Source organism: Onychostruthus taczanowskii, unplaced genomic scaffold (assembly GCF_017590055.1).
Source record: "Onychostruthus taczanowskii isolate IOZ18803 unplaced genomic scaffold, ASM1759005v1 scaffold69, whole genome shotgun sequence".
NCBI lineage: Eukaryota > Metazoa > Chordata > Aves > Passeriformes > Passeridae > Onychostruthus > Onychostruthus taczanowskii.
Window position 1 is genome coordinate 4,280,659 of NW_024504676.1, and position 25,415 is coordinate 4,306,073.

At 37.6% G+C, this 25,415-nt stretch overlaps 1 protein-coding gene across 3 annotated transcripts in view; it reads right to left on the bottom strand.

Moving 5' to 3' along the window:
- The window catches only part of CHID1 (chitinase domain containing 1), a 96,229-nt gene that overhangs the window by 65,031 nt on the left and 5,783 nt on the right, over nucleotides 1–25,415 (bottom strand). For all 3 annotated transcript variants that reach the window (XM_041421133.1, XM_041421135.1, XM_041421134.1), the window contains 5 exons: nucleotides 25,209–25,341; nucleotides 24,223–24,267; nucleotides 22,793–22,899; nucleotides 21,453–21,514; nucleotides 12,125–12,217 (listed from right to left, as the gene is read on the bottom strand). In XM_041421133.1, the coding sequence (XP_041277067.1) occupies nucleotides 12,125–12,217; nucleotides 21,453–21,514; nucleotides 22,793–22,899; nucleotides 24,223–24,267; nucleotides 25,209–25,341 (440 nt within the window). The remainder of the gene's footprint in view (nucleotides 1–12,124; nucleotides 12,218–21,452; nucleotides 21,515–22,792; nucleotides 22,900–24,222; nucleotides 24,268–25,208; nucleotides 25,342–25,415) is intronic.

The following is a 25,415-nucleotide window of genomic DNA, read 5'->3' on the forward strand; positions in this document are numbered from 1 at the left end:
GAATCTACATTCTCAATTACTTCTTGTCTCACTACAATGACTCTCAAAATGAAATAAGGAGAAAAAAGGTCTTTTAAGTGACTGCTATTCCCTGCAAGTTCAAACTGCATTCTTGTAGGCTTACCTCACCTTCACTCTCGTTTATAAAAGAGAGGTTTCCTGTCTCCTCATCTTTGAATAACCTTCATAATGGAAAACTGATTGATTTTCTGTTTCCACTATGATTCTATTTCAGAAGTCAGCCTCTCAGTAATGACTTAATTTTCTTGTCATGTATAATTTTCTGTAGAGCAACTGTTTGTAAATCTTTCTTCATCTTGAGATATTATTGGTTTTCATAGCTCGTAGCAGGTAGGAGCCACAAGATAATGCTACTGCATTTTATGAACACAGACCACTGAATTCAGTTAATGCAAAATCACTGAATAAAAATCCACTGTTTCTTCCTGCATCAAGTCTGTTCAATAGAAAATAGAAAAAAGAGCTAAATGACTACCCTGTTCATCACACAATTATAGGCATTGATAATGAAACATTCAAACGTGTAACCAAGTTCAATCTGAAACCATTTCTTTTTCCGAAAAAATCCTCTTGACAGTTTTGTAACTACCCTTTCTCATTTTAGGTTTTTCAAAACTCTCAAGATGAAAGCTCACTGAAGTAATTTTCCACTATCAGTACTTAGAAAACAATTCTACATGAATCCTGGTTTCCATGGATGTTTTGCAACTAGATTTCTGGTGTCCTCTAGATGTTTCACTTACAATGCCCTCTTACAGCTGGATCTAGGGGACAAAAAAATATTTTTTCATCTTCATCTTCCAGCTACATATTTTCATGAAGTAACAGGAACCTGACTATTAAAATTCTATGCCTATTCTATTTGGCTTGAAACTGGTCAAATGCCAAAGAAGCTTTAGCAGAGAGATGAAAAATGTAAGAGAGAAAGTTTACAGACACCTTGCTACCTCAGAAATCAGGCTAAAAACAGAATTAAGGTCTGTCTACAACAGCAATGTACGAAGCAGCCCAGTCAGCAATAGGACCTTGAAACCTTCAAAGCCATGAACAATAATTACAGATGTAATCCCTGCTGTCAAAAGAACCTGACCATATTGAATGCTTAACCAACAAAAAAGAGATCCTCAGATAGACAAAAGCAGATTTCTACATAGTGGGGGATGAATTCCATGCAGCTGAATGGAGACTGTAACAAGCACAGCATGTTCTCCATTTCTGACCTCTTTCCCTCAGTAAGCACATCCTCCCAGACAACAGTTCAAGGCTTTTGCAGAGATGCATGTAACTCAGGCATTTCAGAACATGCACATGCTTACTGTAAATTTAAATACCTTCATTAGCCTTTGAAATACAGATTTTTTTCTCTAATTCCTTTCTAAGGACAAAATGTTGCAAGAGGTGAAGCACGTGATCCAAACACTATTTAATCTTATGGCCTACAAACCCAGATCAATATGACAAATCAGGGACTGCACATTTCAAACCCAAAAATGTCCATTGAACCACAATGTTAAGGTCAGTCCACTTCAAGAGAAACAAGTAACACATATGCCAAGTTAGTATAAATTTCTCCTCCCAATTTTTTAATGTATTTATCAATCTCTGTACAAAAGTATTATTCCTCTTAAAATAGAATTAAAAATCAAACTGAAAGGTTATTCCATAAAACCAGTGCAAACACCTCTAGTCACATACACTCTTCCAGTCATGGTTATCCATCTGGTTCTAGTCAAAGAACACTCTGCCAGTTTCACACACTAAAGTGCTGGAGCAGATGAAGGCAGAAACAAAAACAGCAGGTTCCCTCCCTTCCCATTTAAAGCCCATCTTAACATCTCCAAATCTCATTTTGCTTACATAGTATAAAAGGACATCTTATTATTAATAAGTCAGAGAAACATCATCCCAAGAGAGAAAAATTATAAAAGAATGAGCAAATGAGAAAGGAGAATTTTAATGGAAACACAACAGTATAGCAGTTCATTTGTAATGAGTTGGAGCAGTATGAATATCCCAAGATAATTGTTTTAGCAAACCTGGGCTAGATATTAGGGAGAACCTTCTAAAGGTATAGGTAGTCTGACATCCGTTCCTTTGTAGATTTTAAGAGTTTGCTAGATAAACGTCTAGTAAAAGTAATGTAGTTATAGTTTCTTTTGACTTTTAAAAGATTATTTGCACCTTCCAATGCTACACTCTACTGCTACTCTGAATAGTAGCTTAAATTCAGAAGTAAAACCTGCAACCCTACTTGTGCACTGTCTTTGTCTGGTGCACTTATTTCATGATAGCAATGTTGAACTCAGATCCTTCAGAGCAAAAGGGCTATCTGTCCCTTGTCCACAGAAAAGAACACAATTTAAAATAAACAAACATCTCTACTGAAGAACACAAGTCACATTATTGACTGTGTTCAAATATTCTCAGTAGCAAAAATCTCTTTACCAAATTCTCTGATAGGGAAGATTAATATAGATATTTTAAAACCAACAAAACCTAGACAGCTCGACAATCAAGAACAGTGCAACTGACTGCTACAGATTCATAACACAAAAGGTCTGGGAGTGGTTCCTTCATACACTCTGAGTGCTTCATATCTCTGAGGGACTGTGAATTTTAACAGACTGACAAGTGAAAACTTGCTATATTTTTATCAGGAAGCAGAATGGTATCTCTGTACCTAATGAATGTTTTGCAGAACATTAAGGGCTGGCACTCTTCTTTAATACACACATCCCATCCCAACCATTGTCTTTGCAGTCCTTGCTCTCCAAATAGGGAGAAGCATGGGATCTGTTCTTGCCATGGAGTAGCCTACACAGTATTCATGAAGCCAAACTAATTACCTGTGGCCCATCTGGTTTAAACCAGCAACAGAAGTCAAGAATGAGAAACATGCCAAGCAATACATGCCCTGAAAAAAAAGCATGAAATCTCAGCAGACTGCTAGGGACAAATCAGCCTGAAAACTGCAGTCCTCAAAGCCGAGGCATGCTGGCAGACCATGTCACTTACAAATTCTTAAGTTACAGTGTATCTAAAACTCTGAAGTTTTAGATACACTGTAACTTGAGTTAGAGTGTAAATTCTTAAGTTACAGTGTATCTAAAACTCTGACGTCAACAAAAGAAATAAGTATCTGACAAAATCAGACAATCTGACTACCAAATAGGAAAAAATTAATTTTGACACTTGTATTTACCAGTTCCATTATTGGGAAGGTCAACTCATCTCCTTTCATGCTGTTTCCATTACATTGCTTCAGTCTCTTCATAGGAGCCATTTAGGAAGGACTATGCACAAATGAACATCCACTGTGTCACCATTTGCTTCATAATTTCCAAACTATTCTAGTGCCTTTCATGCCAGGGCTTAATGCCCAGGCAAGCCATGCTCCAACAGCAGAACATCACGCAAAACAAGCTTGTACTCTGGAACATATGAGCCTAATTTAAAAACTCTAACACACCAAATGTAGCCTTAATTCCTCCTTGCATAAAATGCTCACCATTTTTCTTCTTTTTGTTTTTGGAAAGTTTTCCAACTTAATACTGAAACTTGTGTAGTAATTGCTCTACACCAGCTGGCTCAAAATTGGTAGAGCTACAAATGACAGATATGCAGAGGAATACATTCCACCCTTTCTTCTCTTTGGCTGTTGTTAGCTGACCTACAGATTATTTCAATGATTCTCCCTACTGGGAATTCAAAACCAGATGTGTGCACTTACTTCAGAAGATGTCAGTAGAATCAGACCTTCATTGCATTGATTTTAGATTGTAAAGTATAATCTTTAAAAGAGCCAGTTCTAGAAAAGAATAGATTTGTTCCTCTCGAGTCCTTTCTGAATCTATGCAAAACACATGGAACATCTCATGGCTGCAGCCAGAGCCACGCTGTACAGAGCTGGCAGCCCAACAAACAACAGCAAAACCTGGGAAGTCATCAGCAAGGGAAACAGATGTAGTTTAGAGCCATTAACAAGCATCCAGATTTACTGTCACTAACAGAATTCACTTTAAAAAGAGATGCCACTGACAGACACACTTTGAGCCTTTACACAGGGAAAAACATGAGCCCAGTAGCATGACTGAGTAAGATTCAATAGTATTACCATAATTTGAAGACATTATTAAACTTGCTCCAATAACTGTTACTACGCAATCAGTAATAATTTCCTACTGAGTCTTCGGTTCCCCTCAGTATAAACTCGTATCTCAAGCTATATCTTGTGATCCAAATCAAACATATTATACAGGTTCTCTAACATGCAATAAAAATTACTACACCAGTCAGTTAGCCTAGACAGCCCTCTTAGTCATTTCTGTGCCTTCTTGAGTGGTGAATTTTATGCACAGGCCCGATTACAAAATTTCTTGATATGTAACTGTACTCCTCATATTCCTGACAGTCCCTTTTTTTTTTTTTTTTTTTGGATACTCACAGAAAGATGGACAACTATGGGAACAATTGAGGTCAAAGTGTTATTACCAACTAGTCACAACAAACATGAAACTGTGCATATTTAGCTTTCAGATTTTTCCTCCCAAGTCCCGTTTTCTGTATATTGATTGTCCAATGCAGAGCATATATGGTACATACTTAGTAACTCTACAATAAATAAACACCATTTTTAGAATTGCTTGCTTTTCTGTGACCTCATTTGTCAAACTGGAAAGAAAGGTCAGAAAGACTAGACATGTGGAAAGCTCAGAAAAAATTCAGCAATAGTATTACCAATTCCAACAAAATAAGATTATTATGACCCAGTTTCTCACAAATATTTTAAGTTTTCATAATTTAAAGTGCATGTATTGGTAAAGCAAAATCTTACTTAATAAACAGTATTCTATAAAGTTGGTGTTCTAATATGCTGTTATTTGACATAATCTGGTAATTGGAAACTTCATCTGAAGCAAGCAATATGTTTCCTGCTGGTTTGATCTGGCATTATTTGCTTACCAAAATATCAATGCTCTACATTCTGTCCCACATAGTCCTTTCTGAGAATCATGTTAAAAGTGACAGTTTCCACTTCATTCCAAAACAGACACATGTTAGAAGCTGCTTATAATTTCATTAAATTTGTTTACCATACATTATCATAAAAATTACCCTGCTGTTTACTTGCATATTCTACATCAGAATTGCTACTTGCCAGAAATACTTCTAAGGGAAACAGTGTGTATATATACACTGGAATAGCACACCAACACATCATTCTGTATACACAAAGTTATGGCAAGGCAATTGAATCTGCAGCAACTTCTAAAGATGACAGATTACTGATATAAAACAAAAATGTAATTACAAGTGTCTGTTCAAATCAGTTTATAAAAGACCAAAGCACCTATTTTCTTTATACAAAACACTGGTCAATTGTGGCATCCATTAGGCTGAGGAAGTGTGAGGTCAATGAGCAGTTATTCATTGTATGCTCTTCCTACTTTTCTGTCAAATATGTAAACATATTTATAGGAAAGGCAGAAAAGAGCATGACAACACTAAGAGAAGGGACAACATGTCTACCCTCCTGCCAATCTTTCCAAGAGGCAGAGTAGCAAAATTAAGCCGATATCAACTGCTACTGGATAGAAGTAATGAAGACTGCATAGATTCTGGTAATTTTCATTACACAGAAGCTCTACAAAGAAAAGGCTAAAGACACTTAAGACAGTACTTCACATCCACAATGTTTTTGCAGCAAGAATAAAGAATAAACTGAGTAGCTAAAATGTTAATTTTGAAGAAGTGGCAGTTTAGTGCTGGAAAATACTGATAATACATACCTCTAGAAGTTTCAAGTAACAGGAAGAGAAGCTGTAGATTTTTTTTTTTTCCTTACATATGCAAATATGAAATCCAAAGTTGGGGATGCTTGCTGTATTTTGATGAGACAAGAACATACATTATGTTCAAATACTTGAAGTTGGAGAGTGATTTGGGTTCCTGTAGCTTTAAAATGAAAGCAGGTGCACTACAGCTGTGCATCTCAAGAAGTCCATAAAGACAGAAATTTTTTCTAGAAGCTATGAGGTTAAGTGTACCTTTTATCAGGGAGAAACATGTTTGGTTTTAATTTAAATACTGCTTTGATATATGCTGTCAGAAACCAGCCAGGAGATAACAAATTATTCTAGCTAAACTGTATGCAATTTGCCAATAGTAGCATTTTTTTGAGAATGTCACAAGGACAGTGACAGCTCCAGTGGTTTATTTACAAAGTGCTTCATTCTTACTTATAGTCCCCAACACCGTGTCCCATAAGGCTGAATGAAACCATCTTGGCTCACTCACCTCTGCTTTGTACTGGCAGGCATGTTATTAAAACATAGCTAACAACAGCAGCTATTTTGCATACAATTACTTAAATCAAGGAGCAAGGTTTGACATATCCAGTCATTATTATGCTAGACTTGATAAAATTACTAAAAGTATAAAGCTATTTTGTGTTACCTGAGGCTTCTTGAAATAATCTCTTTCTAACACTGTCTTCCATGCATTTTAATTATGATTGATACATAAAAAGCTCCAAAGTTTTAGAGATTTTTCAGCAGATTTTGATATTTTTTTCTCAGAAATGCAGCAATAGCTACATCTGTAACTCTAAAACTCTTAATAGTGACAAAGTGGGGAAGGTGGGGAAATAACAGAGGAGATGCAACTGCTGCAACAGGCACAACTTGTCACCATTGCCCCCTCTCCCTTAAGTCACATGTTCAGTCAGGTGGAAAGATGACAAGGAATCTTTTGTGTCATGTGCCCTGTTTGCCTAAAAGGTTTCCACCAGGGAAATAGGGTGTGATTCCTGTAATCCATTTCTCTCTTGGACTACTGGATACTCCTCAACCAATTCACCTCATTGTGGAGTTCCCTGAGGGCTTTCCAGATCAGGAAGCCCCCCTGGGCAGCACTAGAGTGCACCACCAAAGATCATGCTGACAGGGCAGCCTCTCACCTCAGCACCTGAGTTTACTTGTTTACTTTCTCCCATTTACAGATTCTGTACAACATCAAGAGATAAAGAATCATCTGTTATTCAAGGAGCAGCTACTGTCTTGCAGCCTGAAGAGAGGTGTGTTAAAAGGATATTCATCACACAGGGCAAACTGCCTAGTGCATATCCTAACCATCAAAATGTCAATAAAGAGTATAGTATTATATTATGAAGTGACACAACCAATGCCATTTTTACTTCTACTTGCCCAAAGGACTATACTTCAGGAGATGATAAATGCCCAAGGAAAGCAATCACTAACAACCTAAACACAGGGTTATTTAACACTGTGTTTAACAAAATGAACAGCTTTTAATGAGTGTATAATGAGACTTAACATATTTATATCATATGTCTAAAGTCTGTAATAAACTACAAATGCCAGGAAGGCAATGGTTATGCAGCCATGGATAGACTGAGAACCCCTGTGAAGAAAACACCATACCTACAGCTTCCAGGAACTTTTTGTCTTTGTTCTTTCTCAGGACAGCAAGAAACAGGAAAATTACTGATGCTCCCTCCAATGATAGCTTATGTAAATAAACCTTATTTTCTTTACTCATTGTTTTCTTGACAGTAATTGGGAAACACAGTGGAAAAAATGGTTGCTGAACCTGGACAAAACATGCAACAATCTAGTCAGATAAAATTCAATTTACTTGCAGACAGAAAAGAGTTACTACACAAAGTCTCACTTTTTGCTTTGACAACACATTCCTAACCTTATAAAGAATTTAAGTACAGAGAAACAAAATAACCAACTCAATGCCTATGACTTATAAGAACAGGTGCAACCAAATTTCAAGGTCCATTTGCCATATTTATTTTTCCCCCCAACATAGTTATGCAAGTGCATACTTAGGCATAAAGGTAGTTCACTCCAGCACAGCTATCCTATTTCGAAAGAGGCTTGTGAAATCAGTATAAAAACATTCACATATCTTTTCCCAGTGCAATTTCTGCAGCACAATAAAACACTGAATTGCATATATTTAAGGAGGGAATTTAATCAAGCCCAGGATTAGTAGGAGTTCACCATAGCAATGGACAGAATATGCCTGGCTGCCCACTGACCTTATAGAAATGATACCCATAGTTTATACATGCCTCAATATCCATGCACATTAAAAGCAGTAAAATTCTAATTTTGAGATATTCTGTTGAAAGACAGAGTGGAAATCTTCAGTAAATCATCTGCTCTAGCAACCTCTTAAACACCATTGCAACCCTTGCACGCCTCTTCAGACATCTGCAAGTGCAAGACTACAATCCACAGGGGAGAATTACACATACACACTTCACAAAGAATACCTTTGGTTCCTGCTGTTCCTCTCTTTTGTAAATCATTTATATGTGCAGGAAAATCATGCAATTCCTAGATACCAGGTGGATGAAAACACTATCTCAATCTCTGTTTTCCACCATGGGAACTCTACAAGCATTCTCTGTGACAGTAAAGCCTACTAGAGAGATTCCTGCCTCCTAATCAACATCCAAACACATTCCCAGCTCTTGATTACTCTTGATTATGTCAGCTCAACTGCCTCTGGTTAATATTGTGAAAAGCCAGAAAATGTGTGGATTTAAAAAGAGTGAAGTTTTCTTTTAGTCCAGAACATTTTACAAGCAAACCAAAATCCAAAGGCACCGCTTCAGTTACTAAAGCAAGGTTCAGTAGAGGATCAGTCTTACTTAATTTTTGTTGCAAAAATTGAATTTGAGAAGTTAAACAGATGATCCAACATGTTTTCTTCCTGCATCCCACACTCGATCTCATGTGCATGTGCAGTGCTGGATTTTCCAGACGGTCTTTCCCTCAGCGAACTGGTATTTTAAGCTCTTAAGTGTCTCCTTGCAAATAGCATTTGCTGACAGACTGCTTTGAGCTTAACACATATCAAAAGTCTAAATTACAAATTCCTAAATAAATTGCTTACATTTGACTATGCTCTCTTTAAATTTTAATCAGGGCAGAACACAAAAGGGACAATGTCTCAGCTCCTAACATCCCAGTTGGGTAGGATATTCCACATATTGCTCATGTCTCCTTTATCAGTCTATTGCCAGCTGCTGAACTCTGATATAGTTCTTGATTCTTGATGGTACTTATTTCCACGCCTTTTGCTGTATTTTTCAGTAACAGTCTGCAGTGATTCCACAAACTAAAGAATGTAAGATGCATTAAACCACACTTTCAACAATGTGGAAGTGTTAAAACCCAAAGTGAATTTCAAGACACGAGATATTTAATACACAGTAGGAGGTGCTTTTCAGTTCAAGCTTTGTATCCAATAAATCAAATATTTTCAAGTACAGCTGCTATCCAAAAAGTCAAGCAAGATAGAAATAAAATTTCAGAATTATGATTGTTGATATAATTAAATCAAGTGTATCTCTATGCTTTAAAGTATACATGGACATTGTGAATGTTTTAGGATGTTTCTGTAAGTTATGAATCTATTTGCAACAACCTATTTACTCAAAAACTTTGTGTTTTTCCTAGTTAATGCAATAAGAATACACACACAGAAGACACAGACAGGTGGCTTATGTAAGATTATTGATGGAAAAGAATGTGATTAATGAATTCTCCTGAGTCATAAAGGTTTATGGATAAATCCCAAAAACTTTAGGAATGCATAAAGGTATATATATTTGGTTTAGATGAATGAGACTTTCATATTCTTTTTTATAAACTACAGCTGCTATTTCTCACAGTTCCTCTACAAACAGGCCATTTAGGAACTGGCATGTAAAACTTATTGCAGGTTAAAAGTTGCACTTTAGATAGGCATCTCTTTCCAGCTCTAATAGTGCATCCCTAAATCCCAGTTCAGAAAGGTTTCAGAACCGTGACCTCACTATTGTGTCAATATACAGGACAGCAGGAGGCAGCAATGACAACACAAGACCCAAACCTTAGTGTGGTGTTCAACAGAGAAATAGACCTGAAAGCTAGTTATCTTTAAAATGCAAATTCCGGTCCAGGCAAAACATGTTTAAGAATACAGAAGTTTTATAGAGGTTCCAACTCATGTTTAGGGACTTTAGAAAAAATAGACTGTAGAGCCCCACATGACTTACAGAAACAAAACAGACTTAGGTCCGTCTGGCTGACCTTGGTAACATCAATAGGTATCACAATGAACAGGAATGTTGAGGTTTATGCTATTCTCCACTTTCTCCCTACCACCAAAAGCATAAATGAACTTCAAACGTGAACACTGTTTATAGCAATTACTTAAATTTTACCAGAGCATGCATTAGTATTTTAAAAAGCATCTCTGTGATGCAGTGACTGATAAGGCATTTTAGAAAAATGTTTTGAAATGTTCTCTTTTGCTTTACCTGTAATAGACTAAAATTACTAGCAAAAGAAAATTACTTTTTAAAGTAACTATCAATTGGAATGAGAGGTAGGATGTAAGAGGGCAGCATGAACGATTGGAATAAATGACAGCCAGGAGATAGGACATAATAATTTTGCATTATTTTTGATTTAACCATATCACAAGAAATTCAAAATACTTGTTAGAACCATTGAAAAGTCATGTGATGCAAAGGCATACCAGCACACAATTTTCCTGAGAAATCTGCAAGAAATTAGAGGATCAATGATCCAGAGCCAAGGTAAAAGCATAGGTGCTTGAGGGATATGAAGGAATCTCCTCAAAATGCAGCTAGGCCTTCAGTCCTTTAAGTAAATGACTCCGCATAGGTAATATTTTACAAAACTGCCTACTTTACAAATTTACATGGAATTTATTGTTTTCTTTTGCTACAGTCTTCAACATATTGTTTCTCTCTCTCTGCCTATCAAAATTGCGTGGCCATCCCCACACAGGAAACAAAGGGATTTTTGTATTAAACTAGCTACTTCTTGTAAGGATATAAATCAGTTATAGCATGCAACAGAGGAAAATATAAAGAAAAAAGAAGTACCCTCAAGTACATACTTTACAGAAAATAAACTGCAATCAGATTTCAGGCAGCTATTGAAGAACAAAATTAGGTAGATATTGTTCTGGGCTTACAGGCTTAAGATGGCAGGAAGTACCTATATTCAGGAATTGGTTTGGATGGGGTTACATTACTAATGTACAGAAGAGGTGACAGCACAGTTACAGGGCAGATACTAACTGACCTCAGCACAAGGACAACCTTTTAGACATCTGCTAAAGAATCCCTGAATCTTTTCAGCCAGATGCATTTAAGTCTGCACAGATAGCTCTAAGTAGAAATGCTTTATTTCCCCAACATGCTATAGGATCTCTTTGTAAAATTCAACAAAAACTTCAGGTCATTGCAGAGAGAAGTCCAGTCACAGAAGCAACATTTACGACTGCTCAGACATTAAATTTTCTCAGCCTTTTTGGCAGTTTGAAAATGAACGTACACTGAAAGATGTGGCAGCCTACAAGAAGTTTAGGAGGCTGTGCAACACTGTCCTGAAACTGTGCTGTTAAACTGTCATAATCTGTACTGGCTGTGAGCATATCCATACTGCTGTACAGCCCAAAGCAAGAAAAATAAGAAATTGTCGTATTTTTCGTTAGCTGTCTACTGACTCATTTGAAAAAGTACCTAACAATTCTTCCCTGTTTGACTTACATTACTGAGTTTTTATATGCAGGCAATAAGGTTGCTGAACAGCTTAAAGGAAGAAATGAAACTTGGAGGGGAAAAAAAAAATAATCTTGCATTGCCAACTATGCAATTGTCAGTCAACTGTGTACTTGCAGCTGGGAAAGCCAACCACGATCTCGGCTGCACCAAGGCAGGTGGGCAGCAAGTCAAGGGAGGAAATTCTGCCCCTCTACTCTGTTCTCATGACACCCCAGCTGGAGTGTGGGAAGAACAAGGTCCAGCATAGCACCTCTCCTTGTTGGCTCTTATATCACATCAAAAATTAAGAGATATGTATGAATGCACATAGTTACCAAGACTATTCAGTGCAACATGCATGGAGAAAGAACTAACAATCAAATCCAAACAATTTCTTCTTATTTTAAACTGCACAGCTTTAAACAAAGCTTTGAGCTTACTGTTTATCAGACAAGTAAACATTTTTCAGCTGGAAACTGCCGTCTAAAGAGGAATACTCACCCTGCTGCAACTGCAGGAGGGATGACCAGTATGAATTTAAGTTGTGCTTCATGCAGAGCTTCAGAAAGGTGAGTGAGCAAGTGAATCAACTCCCTGAAACAGAAATACACTATTAGAGGGAAAGGCAGGAAAACTGCTGCCATATATTGACAAGAACAAGTAACAGTAGTAATAATTGAAAAGGTGCAGCTGGCAAGAGAGACAAACACAATTTGTTGCAAATTATCATAGCAGAAAAAAACAATTAGGAAGATTGATTAGGTTTACCCTCTTTAAGGACTATGAACACTGCATTGCTTGAGACAGTCTTAGTTTTATTTGAACTGGTGATCATCCTGGGGTTCTAAGTGTTTCTTAGTTTTATTTTATTTTTCTAACTATGCATTGTTAGCATGTAAAACAAGCCAGCATACTTTATCAGAGCAGATCACTTCTTGAGGTCATTTCTGGTGAAAAGAATTAGATCAATAGAAGAACCAAACACTGTTCTGAAGAAGAAAATTTTGAAGAAAATAAAGTTGCCACTATGTTGCTGCACACAAGAATTTGTAAAGACAATTTCACAGCAGAACATGCACCTTTCAAGGGATATTTCTGAGGCCTGTGTTTAGAAATATTTATTCTGATGGTTTTTTTTCTTGTATAAGTAATCCTTTTGTTTCTCCATGCTTACTGTATACCTACAAAATACACGTTTGACAATGTCATATCTGGAAAGAGCATCTTCTGTCTGCATCATTTAAATAAAGACTTCCACAAAAGCTGACTTTCATATCCATATTCTTGCTATTTCAATAGTAAAATAAACTCTAAAATTCTTATGCAAACTGGTTTGAGCACTCCTAACTGGAAGGTTGATGTTAATAGAAAACCCTTCAATCTGCAGAAACTAAGTTTAATGTCATCTTAAGAGGAATCCAAGATTACCTTAAATTTGCACTACAAACATGGCCCTTCTGAGTGCCTTTCTTAAGTCATTTGATTCTTCAAAACAAAGTTAACTTTCCTATTTTGCACCTGGCCACGAGGACCCACAAACACAGTCAGATGATATTAGTACAGAACTCTAGATCTGTTTAGGACTACACTTAAACCAGAACCAAATAAAAAGCAACTTCACTATCCATTCCAGGAGGCTGAAAGTGCATAAGCAGGAAAGGCAGAATAGACAAACCATCATCCAACCTGCTTGCTCCACTTACACTGGATTAGACCTGAACTCTCAGAAAACATCTTGGTACTGTCATGCCTTTCAAGGCAGTGTAATCCTAGAGATATTCTTCCCAGGCTATTGCTCTTCCTATATAATTATCTGTCACAGTGATTATGCTTGAAACACTATCCAAAGGTAACCCAGTATTTCCATTTTCCCTGAAATTGTTTGATGCTTGATAGAAATTTCCTAGGGTCTACAAAAACCATTACTCTCAAAATCCTGGCAAACAAACAAAGCACGTTTTATCACCTTTCCAATACCAGCAATATTTGTGCTTACAATTTGAGAGCTGGCTGTGCTGAACAGCCCTTAACAATGAACTATCACACTGCCAGCTATATTTCTCTTCTGGGAGAAGACAGGATTACAGGAATCAGCTTTTGGTCTGTCTGCAGCATGTACTTCTACCATTCTTGCTCTGGAAAACCAACAGCTTTCCCCCCTGCTACTTTATCACATGCATTCCACATTAGGAGTGTCACTATTCAGACAAATCAATTACAGCAGAGAAGAATCCTTTTCCATAAGAACACATTAAAAAATTACAGTACTAAGCTAAACAGACATTTATTGACACAAACACACGCATCTATCACAACTCCCACATGATGTAATCTTATCAAAAACTATAATCAGTATTAAAACTAGGTAAGCAAGCTTTCCCACTGATTTGTATCTTGTGGCTTAGTGACCTTTTTAACTAATTATGCCTGAACTACAGTATAACTCAACCTTTATTAGATGTCAGAAATGCTATGTATAAGATAAATTTGACCAAAAAATCAATTATTCTTGCCTTGAGATTATCCTACAGTGTTCATCAGCGAGGATCTCTCTTCCCTGTCTGGCTACCTTTGTTAGCTGTAGGAGCTTTGAGAACTCTACTCCATGCAAAACATTTGCTGACTTCAACTCTTTAGAATATGAGGGGATAAAAAGACGGGCAGGATAGGACAAAAAAACCTAGCATAGGTACAGAACAAGATAACAACTTTCCCACTCAGAAATGAGGTTAACATCTTCACTCCCATTCTGCACAGACAAAATCTGATCCACAAAGACAGTGACATACCCACAAAAATAGTGACTGCACAAAAAAGTCATGTTTTGAAACATGTACGTGAAGAACCATAACTGTACAAACTGGAACCACAGGACAGAGATTTGTGGTCTGAAAAAGGGGTGCGAATACAGTTTGGATTGTTGGTACACTCAGGACTTTAAAACAGGCTACATCTCAACAGCCACTTCCTACCCTATCCTCACAAAATTCAATCAGTATTGATCTGGCTGAAAAATAATTACCTTCAACTTGAAGGAGGTCAAGAAGCAAAAGGACAGCTGGACAATTGCAGATTTTTGCTTGAGAAACCCAAATTAGTACCTATTCAGTAACCTGTCAAGCCAGGGTTCTGGGTCCTGAAAACTTTCTGGCAAATCAGGCAGGATTAATGGCTAAAGACTGAATTTAGGCTCGCTTCCATGTGCTGGCCAAGACAGATGAAGTAAATCAAATGTGCACTTTTCTCTCTCCTCCAAAGAGCAATAGCAGAACGTTCATTTATTGTGCTATAAATTAAAACTTTACTGTGTCCCAACAGCGTTTTCCAGTGTTTTAAATGCAATATGCTCCAATGTTACCATTGGTAATTTTGAAAGAAAAGCTACTGACATTTTAAACATTATAATGAGGTACAGGAAAGTAGGAATAGAATCAATCTTTCTAAAAAAGCTCCATTAAATATTTACCAGACACTTCACTATAGTCAAGTTTAACTCCAGAGTAGCTACTGAAATATTGGCAGCTTTAAGATTCTATCTATCTTGAGCTAACTAAGGTCTACTTCATTCATACTATTTCAGGCCTTCTTTTATCACTACCATTTGGTAGGTCAATTTTCCAAGTGTTTATGATTTCAAAGTACCTTGTCCCCTATAAAGTATGCAGACCTCCAAATTTTCATCACCCATAGTCTGTGACAAGCTTATTTTTCCAAATATCACTTTTTCCAGCATTGCTGGTCTACTGTGTTTTGAACACCTTGTAGAACAGTTTACTTCAGTGCACAAGCGGGGGATGTCAATGCATTTTAAAGGCCTTGCAGAAGATATGAAACGTTTTCATACTCCTCCCTTCAGTTACACCACCCTTCAAAATTCTGCAGCTTTCCAACTTCAGCCACCTTTCTGCACAAATCAGGAGCTACTGCTCCCTAAAATTTATGCCTTGTCAAGAAAATTGGACAAAATAAAGCTGTCTACTTGAAAAAGAAATTGCCCTTTTCTGCCATTTCACTGCCTAGTTAATACCAAGAAACTGGAGTGAATTATGGCAAATCTTTGATTAATAGATTAATTTTTCAGGGACTAACATGAAGGATACAACTACCAGAAGAGTTTTTCCTCCTATACTCCTACCAACATTAATAAGATGCCTGAAGGTCATCTTCTGCAAAGAGTGACAAAAAAATCACATTTTTTCAGATTGATTCTGTATGATGGCAGTGCTATCTGTCAAGAAATGTTGGACTGATCAGAATATTGTGTGCATTTTTATATAGCCTGTGAGAGTATTATGAGTATATTATGCCTTTTTCACAACATATACAGATCTCTGGAGAAAAACAAACCCACCCAGTAAACCCACAATTGAGATTAGTAAGTGAGACGTGGTCTTGTCTAGCTGTTCGCTAAATAAACAGGAGAACCTTTGCCTGCTCACATCTCTCAATATTTCTGCCACGTACATTTCTAAACTTAAATGCCATGAGATGAATAACTTGGATTATTTTATTGCAAAATCAGGCAAGAAACTTCTAGAAATAACTTTATAAAGACAGTTATTTAAGAAGTAGGTTTAAACTATAAGAAGCCACAAAACAGATTAGAATTGAAGTATCATCTGCATAGGATATCTCAGCCCATTTAGATTTTTATTAGGAGACTACTTTCCTATGTATTAGGGTAAGACATAGGAAGCTGAACCCTTTTTTACTGTGCAATGATTGCTAGCATGAAAGAAAGCAGCATCAGTTAGATGCAGTATTTCATCTCCCATTAAATTTGATGCTGCTGTGATTTGCATATTAATAATTCTATTCCCAGAAAACACAGGGAAGAAGTGGTGCCAGCGCTACCGAGGGTACTTCAGAGTATCTGTATTAGATATCTGCAAGAGCCTGAAGTGGTCACTATAAAGCCCCTAAAACAGGCCCACAAAGACTTATCAAAGTAATTCAGGTTCTTCAGATGGAACATGTGTTATTTCTAAAATTAAGAACCTAAACAGAAGACCCTAAAATGCTATTTTAAACACGTAAAAATACACACAGCATGCATTGCTGCGTAGGATTCGAGACACCAAGGCTCCTATGTGAACAGCCAGAGAAGAGGCTGCTCAGGAAACAGCACGCAGATATATTCAGGCACATAATTCTCTTATAAAACTTGATAATGTTGATAAACCAACATTTAATGAATATGCAAAATAAAGTAGCACAAAGGACTTATAAGACTTTAGTCTGCTAAGCATTACAGAACAATTCTATAACCCCAAACCAGAATGACTGAAAAATTTTTTGCTCTAGAAAAAACCCAAACTAGCTTGAGTTAGTTCTGCTTAAGAAGACATAAAACACAAGATATTAAGTGAGCCTGAAACCACAGGATTTCATGTTTTAGTGGATGCCAGCAACATAACTTGTTAGCAACATTTCACCTCATCTGTGATGCCAGCTAGAATAAACAGGAAACTGAAGACTCTTAGATAACTCCTTGGGCATCAAGGGAAAAATTTTCACTCATTTCTAAAGTTGACTTGAGTACCACAAAAAAGAAAGGTTTTCTAGAAACCTGCAAAGGGCTGAGAGAGAGATGTATAAGTTTACCTAATTTTAAAAGTGCTCAGTGATTACAGGTTCTTAAAGAGGCTGGTCACAGGATTTATGTGTTACTGAAGAGCTAGCACTGTTACCCTGTTAGATAAAGATTCTTACATAATTTAAGCATCACAAAGCTTTTAGGCAATTTTAAAGCCCCAATATCAAGGGAGAGCATGTGTTCTGAAAATGCCATCCAATATTCAGGTTCAGCTATTGAAAAAAGGTATCTCATGGGGACACTTACTCACCTGAGGTCAACTGAGAAGAGACCTTCAGCTGCAATTAATCCAGCTTTCTGATATATGAAGTAGTTTTTAAATCATAGCCCAGTTTCTTGGTGAGTTAGAACACTAATTATCAGGTTTTCAGATTCTTTTGCAGACTCACCTGCTTCTGGGTGCACTCTGCCAGAAAGTATCACTGCACATTGTCTTCAGAGAGTGGATGCTGATTTTGTAGCTGAAACACTGTATCAGGCACAAATTTCTATAAGCAAATCCCCCCATTGTCATTTTAAGCTGGATAAAGAAACAGTGGTATATCAAGTGTTCCTGCACTACTAAGGCAGTGCATTGGATGGGATCACAGATCTTTTCCATAACACAGTTAAAAATATCACAGGATTAATTTCCATAGCTTTCCCATCAACACAGATATATGAAATATATAAAATAATTGAATGCCATTTATTATTTTAATGGCTAGGTACGCACTTAATTTAGGTTTTGAAAAATGAAAATAATAATGATTCACTGTGAAATGTTTTTTCCTAGATCGACACCACTGCTCTAACATTGCATAAAGCAAGCTGGCAGCTGCAGCATATACCCATGCATTTTTATGCCCCTGTGCTGAGTTTCAATAACCTGTTGCTAACTGCTTATATGAGATTATCCCTTATATGTCAGGGAAAAAAGGGATTTTTAAATTTTATTTTATTTTAAACTAAAACATGTTCACATTAAATAACATGAACAAACCATATTAGCTAGGCAGGTCTCCATGTATTGTCAGACTGCTCTGAAAGTAGATTGAAGGCAAAATACCAGTTCCCAGGAGCATCATTATGATCTTTTGTCCCTTTAACTAGAAGCAGGTTAAGCTACTTCCAGGCATCTGACCTTGAAGGACCTGAACCAGAAAAGACTACACTTCACCTAACAGTTACACTAGATGCTTTATTTGGTGTACGCACAAATAACATCCTACAAGCACTTCACCTCTCCAAAGGATTAGGGTTCACCGCTGTGCTGACATCTCCTGCGAACTAATCCCCACCTTTCCAAGGTTAAGAACTTGCTTTACGACCGGTGTTTACCACTCTCGAAAGACACAAACCGAGGGACTATCAGGCGCGACTCACGTTACAATATTGCCACGCTGTGGGCTAAAGGAGGCATTGCGCTGCTCCAACTCTTCCGACAGGAACAAGCGAAGCAAAAGACCAAACATGCTTACCCTGAAAAAACTTTGCTGTCCTACTCAAAATGAAATTAATTGATCCCAAAGTAACAGCACTCAATGTGCAATAAAAATACAGGCTTGCCAACGTAATAAAATAACTTAATTTTGCACCTTAAGATCTGTTCTAATAAGTTGTTCCCGCCAGAAAACATCATTAGGGAAAACTCCTGGGCACTGGAGAGCCAAGCCATTGAGTTTCAAAGCTAGTGAGAGGAAACACAACCTCAAAATGAAGACAACGGTCCCACAACTTAGAAGCATCATAAGACAAAATTACCATTAATGATGGGAGTCTCCTACATTCACAGAACAGTTGTAACTGCACACTGAGCCCAGCTTCAGCTTTTCTGTCTCAATTGGCACAATTTAGAATGCTACAAACCCAACCCAAGGCACTGTTCAACTTAAACACCCTAACCATTTCTAGGGACACAGCAATAAAAGGAGGAAAAACCCACTGACGAGTTTCCAATGAAGCACTTAGATCAGGTCTTGAAATGGAAGAAAACCTGCAGTTTCTAACTTATGTTTATGTTTTTGTGGCAAACAATCTCACATTTAAGTTAGGATAATCCTGAAGTGTTGTTCACAGTGGCCCCATATGATTATGCATTACCAACTCAGAGAAAAGGATCCAGTTCCCATTATACAGCATGAGAATAACCCTTTCCTTCCGAGAAGTTATGGAAAATACTTCCCACTCCTGTCTAGGAGTAACAAACAGATCGTGAATGGAGGTGATGCTTCCCCTAAGTAACACTCAGGTAACTGAAGTCTGAGGCAACTCAACAGCATTATCTCCTGTACTACTAACAGTTTTTATGATACCTGTTTTTCATAGTGTCCTGGACAAAATGTCCAGCACACAGATAAACTGTGTCATAGAAATGGACGGGGGAGTCCTGGTCTGTGGGAAGTTGAATCTGACTCAGCAGGGCCCTGGCAGCCAGAAGGGCCAACCCTTTCCTGGGGGGCATCAGGCACAGCATCACCAGCCAGAAAAGGGAGGGGATTTTCGCACTCTGCTCTGCACTGGGGTGGCCTCACCTCAAGTGCTGGGGGCAGTTTTGGGTGCCACAATATAAAAATGACATGAAGCTATTAGAGAGTGTCCAAAGGAGGGCCATGGGGATGGTGAAGGGCCTTGAGGGGAAGCCGTGCCAGGAGCAGCTGAGGTCACTAGGTCTGTTCAGCCTGGAGAACAGGAGACTGAGGGGAGACTCATTCCAGTTACAGCTTCCTCCTGAGGGGAAGAGGAGGGGCAAACACTGATTGCTTTTCTCTGGTAACAGTTATTGCATCAGGGGAGGTTTAGGTTGGATATTAGAACAAGGTTTTCCACCCAGAGGGTCCTTGGGCACTGGAACAGGCTCCCCACAGAAGCGCTTACAGACTAACAGACTTCAGGAAGCCTTTGGACAACACACTGGGGCACATGGTGTGACTCCTGGGGATGGTGCTGTCCAGGAATGGGAGCTGGACCCAATGATCCTTGTGGATCCCTTCCAACTCAGCTTATTGTGCAATTCTGTGAAACAACACTGCTTTAAACCAACATTACTCCTGGCAGAGAGCAGTATTTTTACCATGCCACTCACCCTGGAGCTAATAGAAAAGTATGCTTTGCTCACGTGTTTCATTTTCAATACAGCACCTTCATGCCAGTGTGTTTAAAATGATCTTCAGTGAGTCTTACAATGACAATTACACAGTCTGTCTTATATCTGTGTTAACTAATAGGAAAACTAGTGATTTTACTCAAAATACAGTAAGCACAGTAAATAAAATGACCACTACCACCCACTTCTGACTGGAAGTTACTAATTGTTTCAGTCACATTCTTGACTACTTTATTAAGACACTGCACTAGGTTCAGAGCTCAGGATACAGGTAAGCTCTTAGGAACAACCTGGCAAATTACCTAATTATAAGCAAGAGCATATAGCTGAAGGATTACTCGTTGCAGGGCAATTGATGGAGCCATTTACAAAGCTAAAAAGATTCTGCAGTTTCCATTTTTTTCCCAAGTCTTAATTTTATAGGGAAAAGGTAGAACTGCTAATAGCACACTCATTTTGAGAAGTAACTAATATATGCCATCAGTCAGCAGCATTTGCCCTAACCAGCATAATCTGAAGAAACCACTTCTTGAAAGGTGAAAGCCTTCCATAATGAAGTCTGCATTCTCTGCAGCTTTCTTGAAGCTATTTTCCCCCAGAAATTTTAGGCAACAGAGATCTGTAAGAAACACTGTGCTTTAGAGAAATGGATGCCTGAATTTCCTGAGAAACTAACACAAAATCTTCAGATTCCTGCACTGAATCATTAATTTCGCCACCATATTCTGCCTTTTCCTTGTGAAGCAGAAGTTTGGTGCTTGCCTTAGGTCTTGAAAGTATCACATTGTTCCAAGCCTCACCCAGTAACCCAAACCAAACACTGTTATGATAAAGGCCAGTGCCAATGTGGGAGTGAGTGTGCAACCAAGGTACCCTCTGTGTCATCATGTTACATCATGCAAAACTCAAGAATGAAAGACTAATACGGCCTGCTAAACCCACTGTGAAGATTATGATGTAATCTTTGATCTCATGTAGAGTGAGGTAAACCCCTCTACTTCATTGTAAGACAAGCAGAACAACCTTCAGTTGCTCTGGAATTAAGTGTATTTATTTATAAAAACATACTCAAATCAACATGGACAAATTAAAAAGATGGTTTAAAGAAGCTGATTTTTAGGAATTGCTTCCTAGAGATTTATACTTACGTTTGCTTTTGATTTCCCAGTTGACTCCACACTTCAACTACAAAACCATCAAAATTTTCACTCTAAATAAAGAGAAGTGTCAACAACACACAGTTAATGACCATGCAGTTATTTTTCTTTCACTATTACAGATTGAACATGCTTTGTATTCTTACACCAGATTCACCTTTAACACAGCATTTAATGGAGAAGTCCAAGAGAAATTTAAATCATTTAACAAACACAAACATGCAGAAGTTGAAAATCTGTATTAGTTATCCATTATATCTACTTTTATGGAAAAAGCCAATAGACAGACACTAATGAAAAGTGGTTGTTAAGCAAATAATTTGACACACTTTTACTTGTATATCAGGGAAAAAACCTCATTATCTCTTGAGTCTGAAGACATAAATGCTAATTCACCACAGACATGATTCCAAGTATCTCCCAGAATTAGTCTCTCTTTTGATAATTTATTGTTAGCATGATCAAGGATACTGTTGTAAATGAGTTGACATCCTTAAGACGTCAAGTGTTACTGAGGACCTAAAATCGACATATCAGTTAAAAATGTTAAGAAATTACGCAGTTTAACTATATATCCAACTTCCTCTACAGCACTCTAAGATTTCTTTACATCATGTAACAAGTGAGAACTCTTATTCTAACAATAAATAAACAGGTTGCCATGAATAAACCACTAATGTTGAATGTCTTTTGGGTGCAGCTTGTCTATTCTCACACATGGGATAGCTCTCAAGCCATTAGGAAAGAGGTTGTCCAGAAACCTCAGCAAAATTTTCTCCTCTCCCTAGTCTCTTAACATTTTGAGGAAACTGGTTGATCAAACCTGAGGAAAACTATAATAACACATATCCAGTGAGTGATTCTTGGTATTAGAAGTGCCTCCTTAGCTTTACCACACTGAGCCTGAATGCATTCCTGTACAGAAAACAGCACTCATTGCACCCATGACCCTTTTTCTGCCTATCACAAAATACCACTAAGCAGTTTAGCCACAGCTCAATAATTGTACTTTTAATAGAAATGTAAAAGAAAATTAAAGCAGGCAAAAATCACAAGTGCAGCTGCAAATGACAACAAGGTTATGTCAATCAGACTGATGCAGTCTCATGTCAGACTTGTAGTCACCTGCACTTAAAGTGTTGCTACATTTCATATTTACAAGAACTGGACACATACTGAGGCGCACTATCAAGAATCCTGCCTCATTATTGCTTTGAGCAAATTTTATTTTGCAGAATGCAAAATAACAAGAAATGAGAAACCATCTATTACAAAAGGAATCAAGTATCATCTCACTATTTTATAAGCATCATAAATAGGGTTTTTTTTACCTTGGCTAGCAGAACCATGTTCTTGGAAAGCTCCTCTATCTCATCTTCACTGCCAAAAACACTCTCAAAATCTTGGTAAGTCCAGCCATCAAACAAAATTCGAGGCACTATCAGGCAAAGTTGTCAATCAGTAGAGAAAATAAGAAATTTATTATGTACACTGGAATGTTTCTGCAGAAACAGAATACAGCAGATACAAGCAGAGATGCCACTAAAAATCACATCCCATGACTGAGATAATTGCTTTTTCACTCTGATCAGCTTCAGCAGCATAGATTAACTGACACTGTAGAACATTCTTATTCAATTTAAGTTTAGTTAACAATCAGCACTGATGCAAGTTTTAAGACAAGATGCCTTCATTTGATTGAACCATCTCAACTGAACTAGCAGTCAGGGCCTCAAGTAGAGTTAAACCAGCAACAACACAGGACACCAATCTTTAAGTTGTACATCTCTTCTACCACAATAATGAGGTAGAAAAGTTCACCTCGAACTCTAATTTACTTCATACATAGCCCTACATTATTCACTCTTCTACTCAATTCAATGCCTTAAGACAAATTTTTACTTTTGGAAAGCATTTGAGCTTGTGTAAATTTTTTTCTTCTAAAACCACAAAACCTTAAAAAAATAGACAGGAAAACTGCTGTTGGAACAGTCGACAGTCATGCCCACAGGAAAAGGCAATGGATTTTATGGAGCTATGTCTAAGCCCTTTCTAACTGCCTTGGCTGTAAAAGAGTGTTTTAGAAGAGTATAAAGAGATTTCAAAGGCTTTATCCTCTGGCAGCTGAAGTACATTAAAATATCTGACTGAGAATTCAATTTTTCTAATACATTTCAATTTCATACTCCATTCTGAATCAAGAAGCATTTCACAGTTCCACAGAATTCTTGCTATAGACAAATGTAAGAAGTCTAGCACAGCAGAATCTCTACAGAAATGTTTGCCATTTTCCCTAAAGACACACAATGCAGCACATCCCATGAGTTCCCAACTTCAAGGGGAGAAGAGACAAAGCAGGATTTTTCTATCATGCAGGAAAGTCTGACTGACTGTCTCAGATTTGGATTTTTTTTTTCTTTTTAACTATACAGAACCCCAAGCAACAAGTTTGAAGTCTTCTTTCCCCCAGGGAGGCACACAGTGTTATATACTAGTATTGCTCCATGGAGGGCACTGTAACCCAGGATTTATTCACAGACAAGAAGCTAAGGCAAAACATAAAGGCATCAAGAGGGCCAAACTTCAGTTACTTAACTATCTACAATTAACTGCTTTAATTTTTCTTCTCAGACATCTTCATACAGCTGTGCTAAGGTAATCTTCCTTCCTCCCATACAGACCTGGAAGAAAGCTTAACTTTCCTCTCCTGGCAGCTAAAGAAGATAAAAAGCAAGCAAACAAACATAAACCAGAGGCTCACCTATTTTTATGTTTTTGGAGGTTTTTCTCACATCTTTCATCCAGCCTGTCAAACAGTATCAAGTAAGACAGCTGATAAAATATAAATGACGTTGACAATGATAACATATTTCCTAACATTCTTCAAATGACGTAGCATAGCTTCATTATGCACATCTTCCTGCCACAGACTAGCAGTTCATAATCCACCCAGACAGACCATCCTGTGATGCACAGGATCTGAGGCCATGAACCTGTACCACAGCATTCACTACAGCCTTAAAACAGTCTCCACCCAGCCTCTCCCTGCTTAGTTCTACCTCACTGTGGAAGCTACCCTAGTGCCTACTCTTCTGTAGCCAGTAGGCGTCACCTGGGAGGAACGTCCGATTTTTTCAGATGGTAACTTTAAAATGTCCCATTCACTCCTCTTGGCAGTTATTGCACAAGGATGAATTTGTTAGTAGGCACTAACATGGTAAGAATTATAGCTATTTCAAATGAAATTTCACATTCAATCTACTTCAAAACCACGAACTAGTACATACTAGCTGAAATTTAATCTTGCTGCCACTTTCCTCGCAATGAAGGGAAAAAATTCTCTTCAAATTAAATTTATCTTCCCTTTCTAAACAAATTCGCCTAAAGGTTTTTGCAAAGAAAAAAAAACAACCAAAACCCACAACAGGTAAATAACTGCACAATGCAACACCAAAGACTGTTTTTCCTTGTACAGGATCTTTGCCCTTTCATTTTTTTGAGAGGGGTTTTGTGTACAGCACGGTGGAAAAGCCAATCTTTCTACTTACATTTTTTGACAAATAAACAATGTACGCATGTGGAACATGGTGAGGACAGAAAGAAGTTTAATCTGAAGAAAACCCAAAAAAAAAGGGAAGGATGAAAGTACTTCACCACGTGGCAGAGCCAGCAAAACCCACCTAGTATGCCAAATCTATTCAGTCCACAATAATATTGCAATTCATATTTGAAGAAAAAAAACAACACCTTGATCAGCATCATGGAGACCAGTGAACTGAAACCTTTCCTTCCCTCTCCTCTTCACTTGTAACCAAACCGGTGAGATTAGTGTAAATTTGTTTCCAAATATTTTAGCAATGTCATAGCCATGGTTGTTCCACTTGAAAAACAAAGGAGAGGAAAAAGTGAGAGACTCAGAAGTAAGATATACAGTTCACTTCACTATTGACCAAT